Source organism: Epinephelus moara, chromosome 13, assembly GCF_006386435.1.
Source record: "Epinephelus moara isolate mb chromosome 13, YSFRI_EMoa_1.0, whole genome shotgun sequence".
In the NCBI taxonomy this organism is placed as follows: domain Eukaryota; kingdom Metazoa; phylum Chordata; class Actinopteri; order Perciformes; family Serranidae; genus Epinephelus; species Epinephelus moara.
In genome coordinates, this window is record NC_065518.1 from 17,707,477 (window position 1) to 17,731,227 (window position 23,751).

Genomic DNA, 23,751 nt, shown 5'->3' on the forward strand with positions numbered 1-23,751 from the left:
ATCTTAGATGTAAATATTGCATGTTTCTTTCAGATAAAACACATTTTTGACTTGTGAATGAGTCAATGGAATTTCTTGCAATAATGAAAAAATACTGGCAATCATGTCCGCCTGGCACAAACCACATGTTTTGGACAGCTGTGAAGTGACAGAATGTCCCAGCATCATGGTTCTTATATTGCCAGATTCCAGGGAGTCTCCCCTCTTCATATATGGTAGAATATGTCTTCTTCCAACTTGCTATGCTGAGATACATGTACAAATGTAAGAATTTAGACACACAGATTTGTTTTTTTCATTGATATAAAAATTAATATAAAATACAGGCACATAGAAGGACATAAAATGTCAGATCTGGTTAGCCCAGATTGTCCTGAAAAAAACAAGATATAGCATGTGTTTGTAGCCTTTATAATGACTGTGATATGAGCTTAAAAGTAAAGGCAGTAAAAATACCCCAAAAACGCCTAGGGCCCATAGGGTTAATTTGCACAGGGAAGTCAGAATATCCGAGTTCCCAGTTGGAGGTTCCAACTGGAAAGCCTTATTTTTGAGGAACTGGTTGGCTAGTTGGTGTGTGTACAAAATATAGAGCTGTCTGGAAGCAGACAAGAGGCTGTGTGTCACAAACAAATTCTGAATACACTGTATATATGTCCAAAGAATACTCCTAAAAGCTGAATTATACTGGCATGTCTCACATGTCTTATTATAAAATGCTACATTCAGAATAATGCCTCATTAAGAATATCTAAATGGAAATTTGCTGTTTACATGAACCATATCAAATTCAGAATATTGTCATATTCAGAATAAAAGTGAAATATTCGTGTGCATGTAAACATAGTCAGGGACAGCAACATGGTAAAATTTCCCCACTGTACATTGAGCTTCAGAAAAAACAAAACACTGTTCTGTGCACCTGTATTAGAAAAAAACAATCACCTGTCCACAATCACCTGTCCACAATTTAAATGGGTTTCTGTTATCTTTTGGTTTAGGAAAAACAAAATCTGATCAATTCTAATTCCCCTGCTGATAAAGAGGGAAACATAGAAACAAGTTTGTTAGCCAAACGATTGAATAACAAATAATGTTTATGAGCTCAACAACTGGCATGAATTTAATTCTATTGATCTCTTGTGAGCTTTTTCTACCAGGACGTTTTCTCATTTACTTTCCTTGCAGCAAGTTCATTTGAATAGATTTCACACATTGTCGAGCAACAACACAGGCACATAACAGATCTTAAGAAACACCATCGGTAGTCCAGCTTCAGGTCCAGGTGCCAGTCTAGCATTATAATTTATCGAGCAAATTCTGAAGCCAATTTTAAGATGCTGCAGAGAACTCACCGATGAGACCTGAGTAAGACAACAGACAGTCAGCGTAGCTCTCCCTCAGACACCCCGATATGGAGCGAGCTTCTGGCTGACAGTTGCTGATGAAGTCTGCCAGCCTTGACCTAAAAAACAATGGAGATGCAAATTATGGATGCTAATTCCCTCATGATGTTATCAGATATCAGGTTTATATTAGGCTAAGTGCTTTGGCCTATTTATCAGCAATGTTTCCATAATTTCAAGTAGCAAAAACAGACACTAGTATGAAAAACTTTAGGATGCATATTTGGAGAAGTGATGAAGTCTGTCTGTGCCTTGTTACCTGCAGATGTAGTTGGTCTTGCATGTGTTCTGAAGAGACAGACAGTTAGGTTTGTCTTTATCCTCATAGGAGCAGACGGGTACAATAGTTTGTCGTCTGCGTTCTGCACATGCTGTCTGATCCCCAGCAGGACAGGAGCAAAACAGCATCCCGTAGCTGTATTTAGTTGGAACCTTTATTTTGAAAAAGAAAAGAAAAAGAGATGTTCATTGATATCTGCAAAACTGTCCTCTTCCTTGCTGTCTAAAAAAAACATCTTCAACTTCCTGTACCTTGTAGTTAAATGGTGAAAAATGTGAACTTAGAGACTTCAGTTAGATTATGGCTGCCTCCCAAAATAGCAGCTTTTAGTAGAGTTAAGTCTTATCATAAGTAACTGAGACTATACTGAGATTGAATTCAAAGTCAGTTTCGTGTGAAATTGCACCTAAAATAGCATTTTTCCTTTGACATTTGACATTTAGTTAGAATATTGACTACAAAGTCAAACACACAAAGAGGCTGCAAATAGCTCTCAGAATTAACATGCTTAATTACCTTGTCAAAGAACTGTCGCAGGGCCTTGTGGCATTTGCGCTTGTTGCAGACCTCAGAAGCAGACACCCTGCTAGTACAGGGGTTGATGTAAGCCGAGCGGTACTTCTTACATGTGTCATTCAGGTTACAGGCCTTGGCAGCATTCAGACAGTTGTTCTCCTTTGTAGATGCAGACTCAACTAAAAAGAGGAGAGTGGCATCATGTCCTTATGTAAGAATTATTGCTTTCAGGTTACATTGTTGTTTACGCCTCATAAACAATCAGTACTTTATGAACTTTATGAAGACGATGAACATGGTTGTGAGTGAATTAGATGAGAGGATAAAGTGCTGCTAAAAGATGGAGAGGAATGTAGAGAATTATTTGCGAGGCAATTTTCATGAAAAAGAGAGAGAAAGGCATCCTGAGTAAATATTGTGCAGAGCAATTTGTTGAAGGAATGTTAAACTCATAAATGAATCCTCTTTACTACCATCATTTTCTGTATGTAATACTTACTTCTAGGTGGGTCCTTGACAGTTTAATTACAATGCACCTGAGAAATTGCACATCTTAGTTTCTATAAGTACCTCTTAGGTGCATTGGAAAATACACTCTGCTGGGAGATGATGGGAAGTAACTATTCATCTCAGAGCCAGAGCTAGAGTCATAGCCAGAGTGTAGCTTCATGCAGTGTACAAAGAATGTCCCCTAGATTTTTTTCTGTTATGTTTTAAATAGAGTTGCACTGATTGTGAAATTCTGGGCCAATACTGATGTCTCCAATAACAATTTGGCCGATACCAATGCCTTTCAGCCTCATTACACTATATTTGTAACACAAATCAACCATCCAAATTTATGAAACAACCTTCAATATAACCTTCTTTAACATGAAAAACATAAATAACTGCTTTCAAAGCCCTTTTTTTCTAAATTTTACAAGATTACATTTAAACACACGTAACAACGTTATAGTTTACTATCGCCCAGTACTTTTTTATTGAGTTGAGCTGAATGCATCAGACTGTAACCCAATGCAACCTCTGTACGCTGTTAGTTCAGGCCACCAGTTGCTGACAGCTAACATTAACCAGTTCTCCTCCTACTGATTTTAACACTGATTAGTTGTCTGCAAAGTGTCAGTAGTGAATTTACTACGTTCTTTTGTCCTGAAGACGTCCTTGGAAAGATCTCTGTTTGTCCCTAACATGTTTTCTGTTGTCCCCAGGACGCTGTTAGTTTCAAGCACTGCTGTTTAGCCTGCGCAAACTTAATATGACACAACAGAAAAACCTTGGACACTGCCATCGGTGAATGTCAACTTATTTGCCGAAAAGCCAAAGCCAACGGTAGTAAACAGGACGAATATCGGCCGGTACTGATGCTCAACCCAGTCACACTCTGAAGTTGTCGAAATCCTGTGCTTGGGCAGTGATTGTGGCATCAGACACTGACAAAAAAAGCTGTTCTGATACATGGCCGGTCGCTGTTATAGTTGAATGGCGCTCGGCAGCATCAGGGGGAAATGTAGCGGGACAAGAATGATAGTTAAGGCGATGAAAGTCTGAGTATGGTGGGCAGGAAGGTGGGTGTATGGGTCCAACAAACACGACTTTCACCTGGGACAGTGGGATTCACATCCTATACGATTATAAAGCCAAACCCTGTTATTTTTCCCTAAACCCAACCACATGATTTTGTTGCCTAAACCTAGACACATGCGTTAGTTGTTGAAGGGAAAAAAAAGTCAATTTGCTGTGTTCTACCAACATAGTGCAATTATTTTGAAAGAGACTGTATGTAAACGGTGAATTTCCTGTGAAAACGAAGTGTATTTTGAAAGAACACAATGCATGCAGAGACATAACTTGACATGGCATCCCAGAACATCAACAATCAGCTCACTCAGGGTACCGTTCACACCATATGTGGATGTGGAAAGTCCATGACCAAACATCAATATGTGATGAAGTCGGAGTGAGATTGTGTTGGATAAATCAGGTTGTCCCCAGCATTAAAACAAGCCTCTCATGATTTCATACCAGAATTGCACTATTTACTGTATTCCTGTCCTCAGTCAGGCTTGTATTTGCAGACACAACATAATCTAAAGATAGAAGTCTTTTACAGAAGTTTCATTATGAATTATTGTGCCAATTTGTTGCCTCACTTGCTCCATTTGTAGCTGTTGCTTTGTTACATGTTTGAACTCAGATTCTCAGGCTAAATTGTGTACTTCAGGATGTTATCAGATCCTGTTATCAGACCTCATTAGGTGTGGCATTTATAATTAAACCCCTGTATGTGCAATAGAAAACCACAGTTAGACCACACTGACTATCTGAATAGACAAAACTGCAGACCTTCTCAGAGCATTACCAAATGCTCATGTAATTCAAGGGCGATTTTGTTGTTGTCAGACATACACAAAACAGAGAAATGTACGCAGCGAAAATACAAATACCTGCTCAGACACAGTGCATTTTCTCTGACTTCAGTTACATAAACCGAGCCACCCATCTTTGCTTCCATCGCAGTATGCCTGTCCTTCCATCACAGCACAGCAAGAGCACTCTACAGCCAACATAATGACTCTCACATCTCATTTTTCTTATTTGTTGCCATAAAGTCCTTCCTGCTCGACTGACTCCTGCACAGTAACACAAACTGTATCCTCAGCCTCGACATGGAAGAATGAATTCTGTAATTCTGCCTTTTGAGGTGGAATTGAAGCTCACTGCACTCTTTCATGCACCACAGGATGAGCCATGATTAAATCTGAATACATTCTTGAACCTCGGGTTAATCACATATTACAAAACCCATTACTTACATCTGACAAGTGCCTGGAGATGTGGGCTGTGATCCTTTAGTGGCTGTTTGTAGCTCTCAGGCCAAAGGTGTGACAGTTTACCTCAATTATATTCACCAAGAGGAAAATGCTTACCTTGCTTGTATTAAAAATACACTTTTAAAAGTTCCTGCTCTTGGAGTAAAACATAGTTGCATGTGTGTGTGTGGTGTGTGTGCGCATGTAGCAGAGGGCCCAAGCTAAGTGTGAGTAAGAGGGTTGAAACTGTAGGTCAGAGAATGACTCCATATAGACGCAAAAACCCCATGGCAGGAAAAAACCTTTAATAACAGGAGCAGTTTTACATTTACTAACCTAATTTTGGGGTCATATTGTCTCAGTTTCAGGAGTGATTTAAGGACAAATTATGTTTTTGCTGTCTCTAAGACCACATTCAAGTTCATGAAAGGATCATAATACTGTTGATCAAGGGTGGGAATCACCAGAGGCCCCATAATACAATATTATTGTGATATTTAGGTCACAGTACAATAATATTGTGATACTTTTTAGTCACAATAAAATTTTGCAATATACTAAGCATTACAATAAAATATTAGGGGTGGGGGAAAAAATTGATACAGCATAGTATAGTGATATTTTTGTGTGGCTATATGGTATCGTCACACAGTGACAGGTATCGATTTCTTTATTATATAAATTATTAATATGACAAGGAGCCTACTAGAATAATATCTTACTTAATCTTTATCTTACTTAATAAAAAAGATGCTGACAAAGTTTTCTTTTGGGGACACAATTTACAGTTGGAAAAAGGTACTAAATCACAATACTCAGCACAAAGCAACATTTTGAAAATCGCAATAATATCGAATCGTGACTTAAGTATCATGATAATATCGAATCGTGGATTGGTAATTCCCACCCCTGTGCGATATATTGTGATTTGTTAGCTTTTTTTTCAGCTGCAAATTTTGTCCCCAAAAGAAAAACTTAGTCAGTGTGTGTTATCTAATAAGATAAAGTTTTCAGATAATGTTTATCTTACGGAAATCATTTTTACTGCAGCACAAATGTATCTAGTGGACTGAAAAAGCTATTGATTTTATTATTTTACTAGGCTACCAAAGGGTAAATGTGTATTTGCTATATTTGTTATTTTTTATAATAATAAAAAAAGACATCATGATACTATGCTTTCGATTTTTTTCCCCCCACTTTCATTGTTCATATAGCAAAGTTCAACAATTCAAATTCAAATCTCCTTCAAGAGTGCATAAAGAGTATCAGCAGCAACACACTTATCAGTGTGGCTATGAAGTCATTTGACATTGGCGTTCTGTTAAATAAACAGGGCTTTGCTGAAGATCTGTGCTTTGCTCTGTGCTCCTTCCACTAAGATTGTAATCATTAGAAAACTACCTTTTCTTGTTTCTGTAATCCTCTTACTGGCTTAATGTCTTGTCATGTTTCTCTGTAAATATGTTTGAATTGATCTCTAAGAAAAGGCCCATTAACTACAAAATGGTGATTTGTAAAAGTCTTCAAACCTAGAGCGCACATTCATTAATTTAACTAAGCACTCATCTAGATTCTTGTATCATTAGTGTATTGACCTTGCAGTGCATACCAAGAACTGCAATCCTATATGTCCACCTGAAATATATCTTGCTCAAAGACCTACAGGCTTAAGAAAAACAAATCTCACTCAGCCTTCTTAAGTTGCACCCCTTCAGCAAGACCACCATGTTGCCATTGATGTAGACCAAATAACAAGCCAGTGTAGCAAATACTGGAATCTGACCCTTTGACCTCTTATAGCTTGACACAAAAGACCTTTTGAAAGACTGCCAGCCCAGGTAGGGTTCATGATGAACCTCATACAAGAGGTTAATTATGGTGTCCTGAAGGGCTGTGCACTAATACAGTGAATGGAAGAATATGAGAACCAACACTTCCCTATTGAACTGCCAAGATGTCCACTGTTTTAAATGCCCTCAATTATTATGTAATTATTATTAATTGGCTTATGTGACACATGGCATGCATCTGTGTCAGAGAACTGGCCGACAAGCTTTTACATATACAGTAAGTGAGATGAATTATGGACCCAGGAAAATGTCAATGGAAAGGTTTACATCTTCCCTCTACAGCACTGTATATACTGGACACAGCTGGTGGACAAATTCAACACAGGACTGTGACTAATAATTATTTACAATTATCATTTAGTTGATTGTTTGATCTATAAAAACAATGAAAAATGCCCATCACAAAAAGACTGCAAAAAGCAAACACCGCTGCAGATGTGGCCCATATTAATATGTCAGGTGGGACTGACACCAAAGAAACGCCGGAACACTGCTGCATGGTTACAACATCCGAGCCTCATGCATCAGATTGTGCAATCCCCTTATATCTTTTTGCTGTAGATGCATGCTTAGACAGATTAGTTATCTCTTTGCACAGGACACATGGAATAAAGTGCACCAATGGAATTTCCTGAACTGATGTATCCATTAAACATATAGGCGAGGAGGTCAGAAGCAGTAGAGCTTGTCCATAAACCTCCTGTCTCTATAGGGTTTAAATCCTGTGGGGTAGTTGTGGATAATAAATTTCTGTCAAGCAGTTACTGAAGCCTACTTTTTGCTTGTTCCTTGTAATTCGGGAACATGGATAGGAATATGTGGTCATGGAATTGCCCTTTTTTTAATCTGCGTCTGACATATAAATCCTTCCATATAAGAAATGCTGATTATAGTCATACAGAGTTTTACTGTACTCATACCAATTCTCAAGGCAGATCTAGAGGCAAAGTTTTGATTTTTTTTTAAATTACCCCTACTGCACAAGCTCAGTTAAAACTGTTAGCTCAGTCAATGAAAATGACCAGCACTGTTGGGTAATGACATTGAAAGCAAAATTAGTAGCTGTGGTAGTAGTGCAGGCTTGACTTCTATTAATAAAATCATTACATTGACCTTTGACAGCTCTGTTTTTAACTGTTTTTTCTAAGACGGCTGAGTTAAGCATTCTCAAAAATGCAGTTATAATTTCTTAACATGTTTCTTGTATTAATATTATTTATCTGACATTCTCTCTGTACCATTTTCTTCTATCAGTAAGCCACCCTTTTTATGCAGATATGTATTTTTATCGGGCACACAGTAGGAGTGTAGAGGAACAACGAAGTAACAGTTCAGTTCATACCACAGTTTAAGAGTCACAGTTTAAACAAATGCAAAAGAACAGACAGTAGTGCAAATGTCAAAGACAGAAACAGTCATCTTCCTGGGGACTGAGGTAACATTTTGCCAACTGGCAACTTTGGTAAACTATTTTTGTTATAAAAATAAGAAACATTTCAAACATTTCTATATGATAGTGTACAAAAACTGAACAAGCACCTTCCAAAAAAGCAACTGGTCACACTAGGCTATGGAACTGAGAAGCATCTCCTATGATATGAAACTGAAAATACAAAATAAATATAATAATGATAAAAAAAACAACAACAACTTGTGGATTAGGAGGAGTATTTGAGTTAGTTCCATCTTGGCTATATGCTAATGTAGATGCTAACTGGTTCAGTAATTGTTTTATACCACTCTGCCTCGGTGTCTAAAGACTGAAACTAAGTATAAGGAGTTGGGGTCCGATTTGTTTTTCCCTCATCCCGGTGATCGGCACATCTGGGTTATGCTGTCAAATGTGCGTTAGCATGTTTGCTGTGTTTCCATTGAACAGTAGAGCAATGTTGACACATTGTCCTTATCTTATACATAACTCTCCCTCTGTTGCTGGTGTAGCTTATCGGTGTTTCAATTACGTTTACAACTGTGCGACTGACTCACATACCAATCAGTTTGTTGTGCGAACCTCAGCACATGTTGCTTATGGCAACAGCTAAAAGTTTACAATCAGGACTTGCACTCTTGCACTTTAGTTCCACATTACGTGCATCTATCTACATGCCATGTGGTCTGCGTGTGGCTGTGTGAACTCAATTGTGACCTCCATATTTTGATAGTATTGGCACAAATACACAAACCGTTACAGCCCCAGGACACAGTGAGGCAAGATATTTTATCAAAATATCAAATGTGAATGACAACTTTTTGTTGCACCTAAGTACTATATACCGAAAACTGGAAGATTTCAAATTCTCTTTCTGCTGTTCAGATTCATGGTCAGAAGTCCTCCTTCACAATGTATCACTGCTTTATTTAATCCTTCTAAACTTAGCCCTCCACTTAGTGCCCTCTTTGTCATCTCCCATAATGGAAAGAAAACAGCAGTGGTCAGGGCTCGTTCTTTCATGGCTTCCTGCCTTTTATCGGGCTCCCTGCCAGCATCACTAAATCCACGCCACGTGTCTCAGTATTTATGACCAGACCCAAGACCCATTCATTAAGTGCACCCATGTAATTAGCAAAATCTCACTTAGTTCGTACCGCACTGGCTATTCCTTTTTTTCCATTTAATCCTCCAGGAAGTCATTCATCCTGTATCCATTCAAACAGAAGTGTAAGACCCTCAGCATTGCTGGTGTCTGCCACATTACGTATGATTCTGACATAAGATAAGGTTAAGGTTAAGATGACTGGCCATATGGTGCTACTGTGACTGCAGAATAGGGGAGAGAGAGCAGGAAGTATGAGCGCAAATCACTGTGGATGCACCTGTCGATGCAGTGTGTGGCTCAGATATGTGGATGCCCAAGCACACGTCTGTTTTTCATAAAGTCAGTTATCCACTTAGATCAAAGGGGTGATATTCAGCTTAGCCAATTAAATTAAAAGCTTGTCTAAGCACTCTCACCATCAACAGTTGCCAAATAATATCTCTATAGAGGACTTCCTTCTTTTGTTCTCCCTTCCTGCTTTTAGGCATTAGTAGTTAAAACCATTAACTTGTATATCTGTGCGCCTGTATATCAATCTGAGAGATGTAAGGAAAGCCCGAGGCGCTGAGAGGATGTGTATGTCACTGTCACTGTATGAATGTGTGCAGGATGATTTGCATGTAGATGAGGGTCTCTATGCAGCAGGAATGCACACAGTAAGAATGATTGTGTTTGTGTACATACATGTTTGTGCAGGTTGTGGTTAGCGCACATCAAATAATTCCATGCCTGACCGAAAACATTATCCCGCGTCACCTGCAGCCTGCAGCGTTTTATTTTCTTATCTCAAAGGCATGATCAGCTATTGCCTGCATCACCCTTGGTTGCATATCAACTTGTGGTGATAGTATTCCTGCCATGATTCATGTGATTAAATATTATTTTTGATTTGCATGGTGGGGCCACCCCAAGGTGTCGAAGCATAGTAAGTAAGTTTGAGGTATGTTAAACGTCAACATTTCATGGCTTTTCTCGCAACACAGGAATACTTACATTATGTATTTTCCAAAGAAACTTCACTTAGCACAAACTGAACTTGATTTATATCATTACTTATTGATTGTTTTGCAGTTTGCAAGTACTTTTCTTGTTCATACACATAGTCACACACTGATTGCTACAATGCAAAATGCAGGCCTGATCATTGAGAGCAATCAACATGAACAACTGACATGACCATATATATTTATATAGCTAGTGTGTTTTTTTTATTTTTCATGTTGTACCCTAAAGTTAAAGACATGTTATGTTGTATTCTGAAGGGGGCATTACACCTGCATGCACATACAGTACAATGCAGCACCTCTGCAATACTGTAAATATGGGGTGTCATGTTGGAGCTGGCCATTCTACATCTTAGATTCCATTTTATTTTACAGATGTTGATGATATTATGCCCGCTTACTATATACACACATTTACAAGTGCTTTATGCAGTTCAATTATCTCAAATTATGTAAAACAAATCTATTATGCTTTATTTTATGAAGAAGGCAACATGAAACATAATATGCTTGCTAATAAAAGGGATAAAAATTGTTTCGCTTCATGCAACCGGATGCTCAAGTTTTAATATTTGATTACGCAGCATCTAAGTGAAAAATTTCTAACTTGTAATCCCCAGTTTGTGCCTATCATTTAGTTTCGAGCTCCCTCTGGTTAACTCACTTGGAATAAATCATGTTATTCTGCGGTCACAGAGGGGCAGGATGAAAACAAAGAGTAGTGTGTGAAAGGAAATGCCTTCAGATGATTCGCTGATATGGCTAAAAGCAGTCTTGTGTAAAAAGGATCAGCAGATTAAAATTGTTTTCTTCTACTCTGATGTTCAAGCTGGAGCGGTTCGCTCACACACACACAATTCACAGGCAGGCCGGGCCAGTGGCACAGGACAAAGACTACAGAGGATTAATCTGTTGCTTCAGGCAGCGAGACCCACTGAATTATTCTGGAGATCTTTGCAATGGAAAACCATCATGCCAAGCTTCATCTCTTGCTCACCGACTCGATTCTCTGTAGGACTGCTGATAAGTTACGACTATGGACTGGAAGGAGAGGGGAGACGTACTGGGCTCAGTGGTAGGGCCAGTACTAGTGAGATTACCAATGCGAGAGTGGCTGCTGACATGTAGATTGAGGAATTGGTGGTAGGGCTTTTGGAAAACTTCTCAAGTTTGTCTCTCAGAAACTTAAAACATTTATGCAGTCAAGAAAATGTGCTCCAGTTTATAGACATAAGAGGCATGTCTGCAAATCAATCAATCAATCAATCAATCAATCAATCAATCAATCAATCAATCAATCAATCAATTTTATTTATAAAGCCCAATATCACAAATCACAATTTGCCTCACAGGGCTTTACAGCATACGACATCCCTCTGTCCTTATGACCCTCGCCAAGAGACATTATTATAGTCATTATGGTTCCAGCAGTGGTTTACACTGCTGTATTTGTATTGTTTGAATAAGCACTGGGTGCAAATAAAGTGATTTCAACTATTCTTTTATTTTGAAAGGGAGGCATTGAGAACGTACCGAAAGGCAGAATGAAATGAGTTTATTCCATTGCTCATTGTTATGTACAGTATGTGCTACTCCGAAGATCCTCCTGGGATGTAATCTGTTCTTATACCACTGGTGTCAGACTTGTTGAGGAAATGCAGAATCAGTTCATCTTGTCTCTAAAAAGTATGTTACTTATAATAAGTTGGGGATGTGATTGTACAAGATATACCCTGCAGCAATCTTTCCTTCTCTTAGCTCTCGCTGTGGGATTGCAAAGAAGCATAACAGAGAAGCTGCAGGTACATCTGGAATCACCTGAAGTTGTATTTAGCTCAGCGGAATTAAGCGAAAACTTTGAGTTCTCTTTTGTTGATGGCCTCGAGTACCCCAGCAAATTATTTTTTAAGACAAGACGCGTTGTATAGAAGCTGTTTTTTCTTTTGTTAAGGGCAGTTCTGCAGTCCCATCGTTCCCTCAGCCTGCACAACAGCATTGTGTTACATCTCTGAAAGGCGCTTGTTCATTGATTTCTAAATGACGCAGCATTTAATTTCAGCTGTTCCTGGAGACTATATTCTTGCAGTTATTGGCTTGGATGTCACGCCTTTCAGTTTGAATTAATAGCGTTATAAATACATCATAATTGAAGCTTTCTGCAGAAGCCATAAATGACAGAAAGTGGCTGAAAGAAGGTAGCACTCAAAACAGAGTGGAGTCATTTAAGTAGTGTAGAATGAGTGGGAAAATTGGAATTTTTTTTTTTTTTTTTTAGTGGCATGTCTCTGTGGATAGCAATGTCAGTCTTTCATTGAGTCAACCAGTTAAGTCCAGACTGAACTATCTCAGCAGCTACTGGATGATTGACATCATGTCCCCAGAGGTTAATTCTTACCGTGTTTGATGATCTCGGACTTCACCTCTAGTGTCACCATCAGGTTGACATTTTTGGCTCTGAGTTCAATGTCTTGACAACTATCAGATGGCTTGCCATGAAATCTGGTACAGATATTCCCATCAGCCACAGCTGTACCGTGTGTTTAGTACTAATTAGCAAATGTTAGCATGCTAAATTAAGATGGTGAACATACTGTACCTGATTAAAGAAGTATTTCATTGCTGGAAAGATGCTTTCTGTCATAAAACTAGGCTGTCTATGCAGTAGAACGATGCTCATAATGTTAAAATCGGTGCTGCATGAACAGAAAAAAAAAGTATTGTGGCATTTGCTTTTGCTCAAGAGGTAAAAACCTATTGGGTGGCATAATGCGAGCTTGGCTGCTTTGACACAAGAAACAATATGGCAGCTGGCTGGTAACAAACGATCTCGAATTACAGGTAAACAGTGCACTAAAATATATTTCTGAGAACATTTTAGGTGAGAAATAGGCGACGTAGTAAAAGAATGTTGGTTTTGATTTGATCAGCACTGGCTAGTTTTACCATTTGACCTTCGTTATCATTAGCCTCTGTTTTTACAATACAGGAAACAGTATTGTGCACAGCCAAACAGTGCACTAAAATATGTTTCTGAAGACGTTTGAGGTGAAAAATAGGCAATACAGTATCAGAATCTTGGTTTATATCCTCATGAGACCCTGTCACATTTTGGCTTTACTTGACCTCATACTTCATTCTACTTAACTTAGACCTGTTGTGCTTGCTCGTTGACACTTTTTGTGCCATCTAGTGGTAGCATGAGTATAAAACACTAATCCATGTAAAAACAAGATGGCAGCCATCTCTGCCAAGTCAGTCTGCAGCCGATCCTGACACTGAAGTGGACAAGGTACAAAACCTGATCAAATTTTATGATTGAAAATTGTTTATTTATGATTAATAATGTTTCTAGTTTGATATGGCAACAAACTTTACCAGTTTTAGCAACAGTAACAAGCTAAGATGCTGTTAATTAGGAAGTACTCGTTTGACATTGGGACTATATTATCATGTCGTTTTAAGATTGGGTATTTATTGTTGTCTCGTTTGAGGACGTTGGGACTTAATTATCATTGATAACGTTTAGCTTTTAATGGTTATCGGGTCCTACTGATCCCAAATAGCTATAGGAGAAATTAAAACCATACCAAACGAAAGATGAGGTCTCAGGAGGGTAGTTGATCAACACTGCCTGGTTTGACAGTTTGATGGGAGTTTGGACTGAGTTTGAGAGAACGAGAGAGAGGGGCAGGTCTTTCTATTTCTCGATCCACTTCTTTACTCTTTGTGTCCATGGTGGCAGGCATAGGAAAATATGCAAGTACAAGCTGTAGTTTGAGCAACAGCCCAAGAGACAGCATATATCCAATAAAACTTGTCATCTGGTGGATTTGAGCAGGGAGATCTGGGCACTGGTAAGATTTCATAGCCATCTTTTTTATATAAAAAAAAAGAATGTATATAATGACAAACATTGATTTACAGCCATCCAGAGTAGTGAGTATCGTGTCCTAGCAGTTGACCCATGGGATATAGTATAGATCATTCTATGCTGACTCTCATGTGCATTATTTTACACTGCAGATTGCCCGAGGCCCAGCTTAGTTGCAGACAGGAATGAGGTCACTTATGGCAAATGGATTCCTGATATCTAACCCATTAAGTGATTTATTTTTTCTTAGAGCGTTTGGCTGTTTGCAGACTGCTATACATTAAACTGGCTTCCCAGCTCCATATCTGCGTCTCGGTTTATGCTGCTCACATACTCATATACACATTGGTGATTTCTTATAATATAGAATGACTTAATAATGATAAAAAACACAAGTTTAAGTGCCACGTCTTACATATTCTAAGCCACTGACTTTGATAGAGGAGCGCATTAGCAGCAGATCAGATTTTTGAATATATCTTAATCAAGATTAGAACACTTAACATTTATTCAGGGGATCTGCTGTCTCATCTGAGCTACATCAAGCAAATTATTTCATAGTTAAAAAATGACCTGAACATTTCAAGCCGCTTTTCTTCTTGGCCTTCAATAATTCCTGTTTTGTTTTACTAGTAGTGCCATCACCTGAAAGCCCCATGAATCCTCAGCCACTTTTCCATTTTCAGTTTTCCTTGCAATTCTTCTTAGTCTCACATTGCTAAACCTATCTCCGCACTATTCCAGCACAGGAGAGAAATCCGAATTCCAATAAATTTTTTTCTTTACTCGCTGTTTGAAATACAGTTAGCCATTATGTCATCGCATGTGGAGCAGAGCCACTTTGATACGCTAAGTGGATTCAATCACAGCGAGAGCCAGACAGAGAGAGGGGGAGCCAGAGAGGGAGAGAGGGAGAGAATCAAACGACCATTTTTTTCCACTGAAATGGTAGCTGGGCAGTGCAGCAGACGCCTTCCTCCAGCCAGAAAGCCTAACACTGAAGAGCGCCAGAGAGAGCTGCACTTGTCACACACACAGCTCTTGTTCTATCAGTGCCACTGAACGCAGACAGATGGTTAATTGCTCCTCTGTGTATGTGTGTGTGAGATCTAACTATGGGCCTGCCTAGGTGCATGCTCCAAGTCCACCTGCACTCCATTGACATTTGAGGACATGCATGGCATCTAGATAAGCAACAATGAACAGCAAGCAACATTTCTGTCTGGGTTTTTTTTTTCTAGGCATTCAGCCCTGCGAGCTCCTGGAGCTCAAACAACACAGGCTTCACTCTAAAAGCACAATTAATTCAAAACTAGCAGATAAATGCTACTTCCAGCATTAGTACGGTGACAGTGGAACAACATGCAAACCCCTCATCATTGCTCTGAGAGCTGAAAGTGAAATACACTAAATTACTCTGCTTTGTATACGGTGGGTCACAGTGGCAGATAAAAGCTTTTGTGATGGATAATGGGCGTTGAAAGCTGCAGCCTGAAACTAGACAGCAATAGAAAAGAGTGGTTGTCAAATAGTGACAGATTTGTGGCGGTGATGGGGTGACTTAAGCTGGGTTTAAAGGCACAGTTGAGTGGTAATGGTTCTGTGTATGCAGCAACTTAACTTTACACAACTTAAAACCTGAGGAATGTGGGCGGCATCTTACCGGCTATGATGGGGGCCAGACGGAAGATATCTGAGAGCCGGCTATTGACTGGTTCATACGGAGAATACTCCAGCAAATCATTACCTGCATGGGAAGAAATCATTGTCAACAATGTGAGCTTGAAATGGCGTGTGTGTGTATGTGTAATCATATGTATGTAGTGTGGGTGGATGTCACTTGATTCTCTTTAACATTATATCAATACTAAATGGCTAATTACTTATATTGATACACATGGGTGCTTGTTTTGTAAATATTAATTTGTTGTCATTTAATTACGCAATAGAATAAATGAAGAAGGTTGACCTTAGGTTCAAGTGCAATTATCTCTAGGTTTGGTTTACAGTCATACAATCTGCGGATGTGATTTACAGGAAAAGCAGGACTGAATCAGTACAGTAGTATCAGTGAATGCAAAGTACATTTATTCAATTAACTGTAGACTGAAATACAAGTTTAAGGCACTTGTACTTTCCTTGAGTATTTATCCTTTTAAAGCTACTTAGGATGTCTACTCCACTACATTTTGGACTCAAATATTGTACTTTTTACTCCATTTATCTGACCTGTCTTTGCTGTTTACACATACACATGCACATTTTTAATGCAGGACTTTTACTTATTATAAAAGGATCTGAATACTTCCAACATAATGCTTTTCTAGTGAGGTTATTCATCAGTCAAATAAGGATCAATACTTTGCCCTATGTCAGTGCATACCCTGTAAACTCTGAAATATGCTCCAGAAGATCCGGAGGCAGTTCTTCTCCTTCTTCATGCCTCTCCTACACCTGCAGTTATTGAGGGGGCTCTGCTTCATGGCATCTATGGCGCTGCGGCACTCGCCCTGCGCCTCGGGACCGGTGACCGCACTGAAGTTGCTCTCCCTGCCCGCTACGCACTGCCTCATGGTCCGGTACTTGGTGCTGCAGCTGTACTCCTTCAGACATTGCTCACTGGCCTTTACGCAGTCCAGGCGGGCGGGCCGGGAGGACGAGCTGCCGTCACCCTTCAAGGTGAACACCGAGTCTGGGAGTTGGGAGAGGGAAGTCAGAGAGATTTGTGCTCACAATGCAAACTAATTTGTCAACACACAACCCATCAATCAGTTAATATTATTAGATTGGAGAGTGCTTATTGCGTTGTTGCAAAAATAATGCACTGAGCAAAGACAAACTTTCTGCAATCGTGCGTCAACAAAACATGTTTTGCCGTTTTGCGATGGATGTGCGTAATTCCTCACTGCCGCTGTTTGCCGCGCGCACTGAGTTGAACTGTAAACAGAGAAGTGCAGTTTTAAAATACACAAACATAAATTCAACAGATGGATGCGTCACTTACCCAGGAAGGACAGTATAATGACAAAAGTTGTTAAAATCATTGCGCTTTAGGAGACTTGGTGTGAGAGTTTTAAAGAGGCGTTTCGGGGATTCAGAGTAAACTTGTCACACAGATCCGCTTTTCTTCAGGCTGCACATGTTGTGAGTTCAGGTGACGATGCATCCTGTAGATCCCACAGTGAAGAATCCAAACTCTCGACCCTGAGTCCAGCAGCTAAAACCACATCGCGCGAACCTGCCGGAGTTTTTGGACGATTGGAAAAAGACACAGAGAGACGCGCTGGTGGTCGATCATATCCACTTCACTCTGCGCCCATCAACTCCCGTGTGCGCCCGCTGCTCTGTCGATCCGACACAGGAGCTGTCAGTGGTTTAGAGGACAAAACTTTACGACCAAAAAGAGTCAGAGGAAATCACAGCGACGCTCAAAAACCAATCAGTCCAACTTAATAAAGGAATTAATTCAACTTTAATTGTCCATCACAGCCCTGAGCGGACTGTGTTTCAATGATACATCCCCAAAGCTGGAAAAATCCATTCCGTTCAGCAGGTGCAAAGACAAAACAACCCCCGTTTGATCCGGACTGTCCTCCACTCTGATGACAAACTGAGAGGCTGGGGATGCAACGCGTGAGGGCGTGACGTCACGCGACTCTGCGCACAATAACCTTAATAAACCCATTAACAGCCTCAATTTACGTCAAAATGCTCAGACAGTTAAATTGAATGGCCAGCAGCAGGCAGGTTACATCTGTAAGAACATTTCCACTGGATAGAGTTCACTCATTACCTCTGTGGAAAATCAACATTTATAATAGCTCATTATATATTTATGTAACCTGCAGGCCTGCTCAATGTGAGGACCTAACAGACTGAAAGTATGTTTTCTATCAAGCAGCTGAATTGGAGTGATTTTTAGGTGTCTCAGTATCTCACTGAAGGCACTTAAAGTCTTTGTCCTCCCCTCTCAGCTCTTCAGTATCTATTAATAGCCTGCGGCACTTTAATTTGAGAGAGTGGATACTAGCCCTTCAGTTGTTGTGTTTTTTGTAGGATGTTAAAAGTTTCAAGGTATTTCAGTCTCTTAAATTGGAAGTGGTAAGTGGAATTGGGCAGAAAAAAATCATATTGCTTCTTTATCTAAAATTGCAGCTACCATATAAATTGTGATAACTGTTGACAGAAGTTTTTCTATCAGAGTTTGTTTTTCTGCCCTGGAAATAAAAATCTGATTCGAAGAAAGAGTAAAAAATGAATGAGACCTAACACTCAGGAATTTTGGGGGGAGCTAACAGCTTGCTTTCCAGAGATTCTGCACTCTATTTAGGTGTCAATATAAAACTTGTATTATATATATATTGTGTCTGATTGCTACATTAAAATTGTATGTACACGATGTTCTGGTTTTATGTTGTAATGCTAACAGAGAGCATTTTGTACACTTTGGGAGAGCTCCCAAAAGACTTGAAATATTTCAGTATTTTGTCTGTGACCAGTGAGAACATTGAAAAACATTGAAAACCCATTACTGTAATAGAAATTTGTTCAATTCCAACTGTATGGGACCAAATGTACCTTGTTGCAGACGCCACATGACCTTTTCACACAGATATGCAGTGCTTAGCATGCAGAACATCTGAAATGTATAATCCCTTAAAGGAATACACCCTCACCCCATCAATTCCTCACCCTGTGGTACATTGAAATCGTGAACAAAATTTAATTGTCTCACGTACCTCTGGTGAATTAAGAATCCAAAAATGGAAATAAAATTTTTGATGAATTGAAGGTATGTGTTAAACAACAGCAAAACTATATCAAAACATCTGTTTATAAACTCTCACACAACTTGTGCAGTACGATCCAACCGTGATATATCCAGTTGTATGCTCAGTACTTCCCAGACAGCTCTTTTTGATGGGCAACTGAACTGAAATTGAAATTTATTTATTTACAACAGAGCATGACAATTATATCCAACTAAAGCTGATACACTGACCAAGGCAGCTACGCTTGCAAACGTCGTGCTGTTCAAGGTTATTTTTACACAGCTGGTCCGTTTTATTTTTTTTAATACAGTATATTCGTGGGGTTTCCAACAGGTAAATTCTGTTTGAAAATGGTTAAAATTAACATCTTATTGCAGTGGTTCCCAACTGGTCTAGCCACGGGTTGCAGATTTCTCCGAAGTCATTAGTTCAAGGTCCATACAGATTAATTTTATTCAGCATCACACTTGTTTGGCCATGTCATCAAGCTGTCCATAAGTTACTCACTCTGCAGCAGGAAACGGCACTTCAAAATAAAACCTTTGTGCCAGAAATTCACTATACTTAAAAATAAAGTATGATTTGCACGTTTGCAAGTCACTTGTGATCCATTCAGGACCCGTGACCCACCAGTTTGGAACCACTGTCTTATTGTACCAGAGGAAATGCAAAGCAGTAGAGCAACCTTGTGGTTTTTTTTTTTTTTTTTTTTTTACATTTCACATTGAAATAAATCAATCAAATTAATTCATCCTGTTGTTAAAACGATTTACTTAATTAATTCAGCACCAGTTAATATAGCCTATGCTTCCAAACCCTGCATAACCAACCGCATTATCACTTGGCAAAACTCAGTACACACATGGTGGAGCTGGCAGCAACCACACACTTTAAAGACAGAGTCTGTGTAGCAGGTAAAAAACCCCACTGTGTTCTGCTTACGTGATGCGTCACGTCAGTGCCCCATGTATTTCAGCAGCAAGTGTGTTTGTGTTATTGTGTGACTTCGTCAATCTTAACTGACCCTATAAAACACCAAAGTCACACAATAACACAAACTGATTGGGGACTTGTACTGCACAAGTTGTGTGAGAGTTTGTCAACAGAGAATTGATATGCAACCCTGCCCTGCAAATGTGCTTTTAAATGAATATTTCACCCCCAAATGCGCATTTGGGGGTGAAATATTCATTTAAAAGCACATTTGCAGGGTGTTGCACTGTACTTCCTGGTGGAAGTGGGCAACCTTGCCTGAAAGAAAGACCACCTGTGCTAACATCAAGAGAAAAAAAAAGTCAGCCTTATGGAAAAAGACTAAATGCCCACTTCACATTGCCAATGCCATACACTTAATCTAACAAACTTAACTGATCAAAATACAAGGTGTATCAGGATCTGTATGGCTTACCCATCACAAAAATGTGGATACAACTGTTATGCTGCACTGCTATACTACCAAACTTAAAGAACAAAGCCGCTTCAGTGTCAAACCACCTTTCACTTATTTATCATCCTTTCTATTGTCTTCAGTTTTCCTCAGGCCACTCTGATGCCCTCGAGCAGCACCAACATTGACTTCCTCATGTGTAAAAACCAAAGAGCAGCAGTGCAGTTAAATTAAGATGACACACAGGCTCATTTATTCATATTGTAGAAAAGGCATGAGCTGCAACATCTTGGAAAGCCATCTAACTGTCTCTGGGTATAAGAGAAATAAAACTGAGGGTAACCTCATTAGAAAAAAGAGACGGATCCCCACAAGACTGCTGAGCATGTGCAGAGACAAAACTGTATTAAGTAAGGCAGATAGTTTTGAGTTTGCCTGAGGATATTGTGTAGTTTGTAATAATTCATTAACGTATTACCTCTGAAATAATGTATGCTGTGATAGTGATTGTGTTATATCTGTTTTTTTGTAAAGCGAGAGATTTGGGGAAAACTATTGTTCGTGTTATAGATTTTTTCAAACGTGTGCCAATGCATATTAATAGCTTGGAAGAGGGTCTAACTGACAGAGGGTTTGCCAGCAAATTGAATCGATTGGAGCATGCCTGATTAATTAATTGTGAGTGCCCAGTGGATAACATTAGTATCATAATAAAAACTCACTCGACTAGATTTAATTCATGTCACATTTCCCATCCCAAGTTGGAGGCAGGCATTAAAGACATTGATTTAGCTATTTATTGTGTCTTTTGAAGGTTTAAGAAGGTTCAAGAAAACTTTGGCCAGCTCTTATACTGTCCCAATAGAGATTTTCCTTTTGCATGTTATACTCAGTTGTGTGGTTAACCACATGGCAATTTGTCCTCTCTAATGAAGTGTTTAGAGATTATGGGATGACCCCTTGTAAATGCATTGGGCTATTAGACCAATAAGTCAATATCTCTCTGTAGAGCTTGAGCTGCAAGACACAGTAAAAAAAGAGACAGTAAAATCTTTGCTCATATTTAAAATGTCGAAGGGTTTTTGCCTGACTTGGCAAAACAAATGTAATTATATGATACAAATAACAGGTCTATACATTAAATGTTAACTTGCAATATGATCACCTGTCAGTTAAAGTGTATTTATTACATAATGCAGCTAAATAACCACATGGTGATATAGTGTTATAGCTTTAGGATGTGATTGATTACCATACATTACAGGCGAGGAAGCCATCAGTTGTTAAGTTTCCTGTGACAGTAGCTGATGTTGTATTTCCTGCATATAATATGTCCTACTTAAACAAATGAAAAATCTATACGGAATCAGTAACAGGAAGGGTCTCGAGCCCCACGCTCCCCTGCTCATTCATTCATGCCAGGACCCTTTATTACCTAGCAAAAAGCTCTCGCTCAGCATTATCCATCTCCAGCCCTTTATGGTGATCATTTATTTGATGTGTCCCCTAAGAACACTGAAGCGTTTGCTGCACAAGAACACTTGCAGGATGAGATTTATTAGGGGCTAATCAATATTATTGTTGTGTGTATATCACAAGATCAACACTAACCAATTAGCGGGTCCCTAGGCCCGTCTGTGCATCTCTGACAGGACGCCATAACTCACTTCATGTTAAAAGGATTAATTTCTAGTTAAAGGCCCAGTCAGTTATTTTGTTGATCTCATGAATTAAAGATATATTTATATTAATAATTAAGAGTATGATGTAAACAGTTGAAAGAATTTCATTTTTTTTGTCCACTTTAATACACATTTTACAGTATCAGATATTTTTATGCCTCTGTGTCGGCAATAGCCATTTCGGGTTGTCTGTCTGTTCCTGTGATTGGCATATCTCAAGATGGCCTTCAGGGAATTTCTTCAAATATGGCAAATTTATTATGTCAAGACTGATATAACCATCACGAAAACTTTGGCCAGCTTTTATACAGTCCCAATAGAGATTTTTCTTGTGCAAGTTATATTGAGTTGGCACAAGTATGGCACAAACATCTACATGGACTCAAAGATGAACTGCTTTGATTTTGGTGGTCAAATGTCAAAGTTTAAGGTCACTCGGACCTTGTGTCCATCTTATTTTCATGAACGCAATATCTCAAGAAGGCTTTAAGGGAATTTTCTTCAAATTTGGCACAAATGTCCACTTGGACTCAATGAACTGATTAGATTCTGGTGGTCAAAGGTCACTGTGACCTCAAAAAACATGTTTTTGGCCATAACTCTAAAACTCATACACTTATGATTACAAAATTTCACACAAATGTCCAATAGAACAAAATGATGAGGCACTGACATTTTATATCCAAAATTTCAAAGGTCAGCTTCATTGTGTCATCATAATGTTCTGCAAAAACACTTTTCTGACTGTTATTCAACACCATATTTCAGGAACAGAAGGGGAGACAATTGATCAGGTACTGAATTGGTGACACTTATCTTAGGTTCCCACTTTGAAACTGTACTGATTGTATACATCTTCTGTGCTGCAGGGTTGAAGATGTGTGAAGCATTTATATTTTATAATATGTAGCATCTTTTCAGCAACATCCACATTTGAAGTATTGTCTGTTGTCATGGCTACATGAGTCTGTACAGACATGGATGACTATAAATGCAACTTGAATGGTTTGCAGAGTCGTAGAACCACAAGGCTAATTATTAAAGTAATACTAAATGCAAAATATATTTTTTGTAGCATCAAATACTCACCTCCTGTAAGCTTGAGGGGTAACTGTTGAAAGCTTGTTAGATTCTCCCTAAATTTAATCAATGAGTGGCTTTATATGCTTTGCTTACACTGGGCTTTAATACAGACGGGATAGAGAACCACAAGAAACATCTGCAGAAACGTCTTAAACCTCTCCTGCAGCATAATCCACTTCACTGCCCATCTGCACGCTCACCATGTTTCAAACACCCACACTTGTGCCAAATATGGCTAAATACACAGCTATCATTCATGCCAAAAATGTGAATGGCATGGGTGTGCTTGAGAGCCATGAAAATAGAGGAGTGGAAGCTGTGTATTTAGCCATGTTTTGGCTCAGCGTGGTCCAGACACTCTTATTTTCGCCAGATTCCAACAACAGTGTGTTGGGAACACACTGACCATATGGATGGACAATATGTGTGTTCATTCATCTTTGCCAAAATATGGCAAATCAAATGTGTGGTTAAAAAGATGGACAGTGGATGAATTGGTTTACACTGCAAGGGTGTTTGTATCCATATAAAGTGAGAACTTTGTGAG

The 23,751-nt window shown here is 39.0% G+C and overlaps 1 protein-coding gene across 1 annotated transcript in view; it reads right to left on the minus strand.

Annotated features, from left to right (window-relative positions):
• Positions 1–17,872, minus strand: part of gfra1b (gdnf family receptor alpha 1b) — a 29,693-nt gene extending 11,821 nt beyond the window's left edge. Inside the window, exons 1-6 of the mRNA XM_050060437.1 lie at positions 17,285–17,872; positions 16,664–16,972; positions 15,944–16,027; positions 2,203–2,381; positions 1,666–1,838; positions 1,356–1,465 (exon numbers count right to left, since the gene is read on the minus strand). Of these exons, the coding sequence (XP_049916394.1) occupies positions 1,356–1,465; positions 1,666–1,838; positions 2,203–2,381; positions 15,944–16,027; positions 16,664–16,972; positions 17,285–17,324 (895 nt within the window). The 5' untranslated portion in view covers positions 17,325–17,872. The remainder of the gene's footprint in view (positions 1–1,355; positions 1,466–1,665; positions 1,839–2,202; positions 2,382–15,943; positions 16,028–16,663; positions 16,973–17,284) is intronic.
• Positions 17,873–23,751: the final 5,879 nt, after the last annotated feature.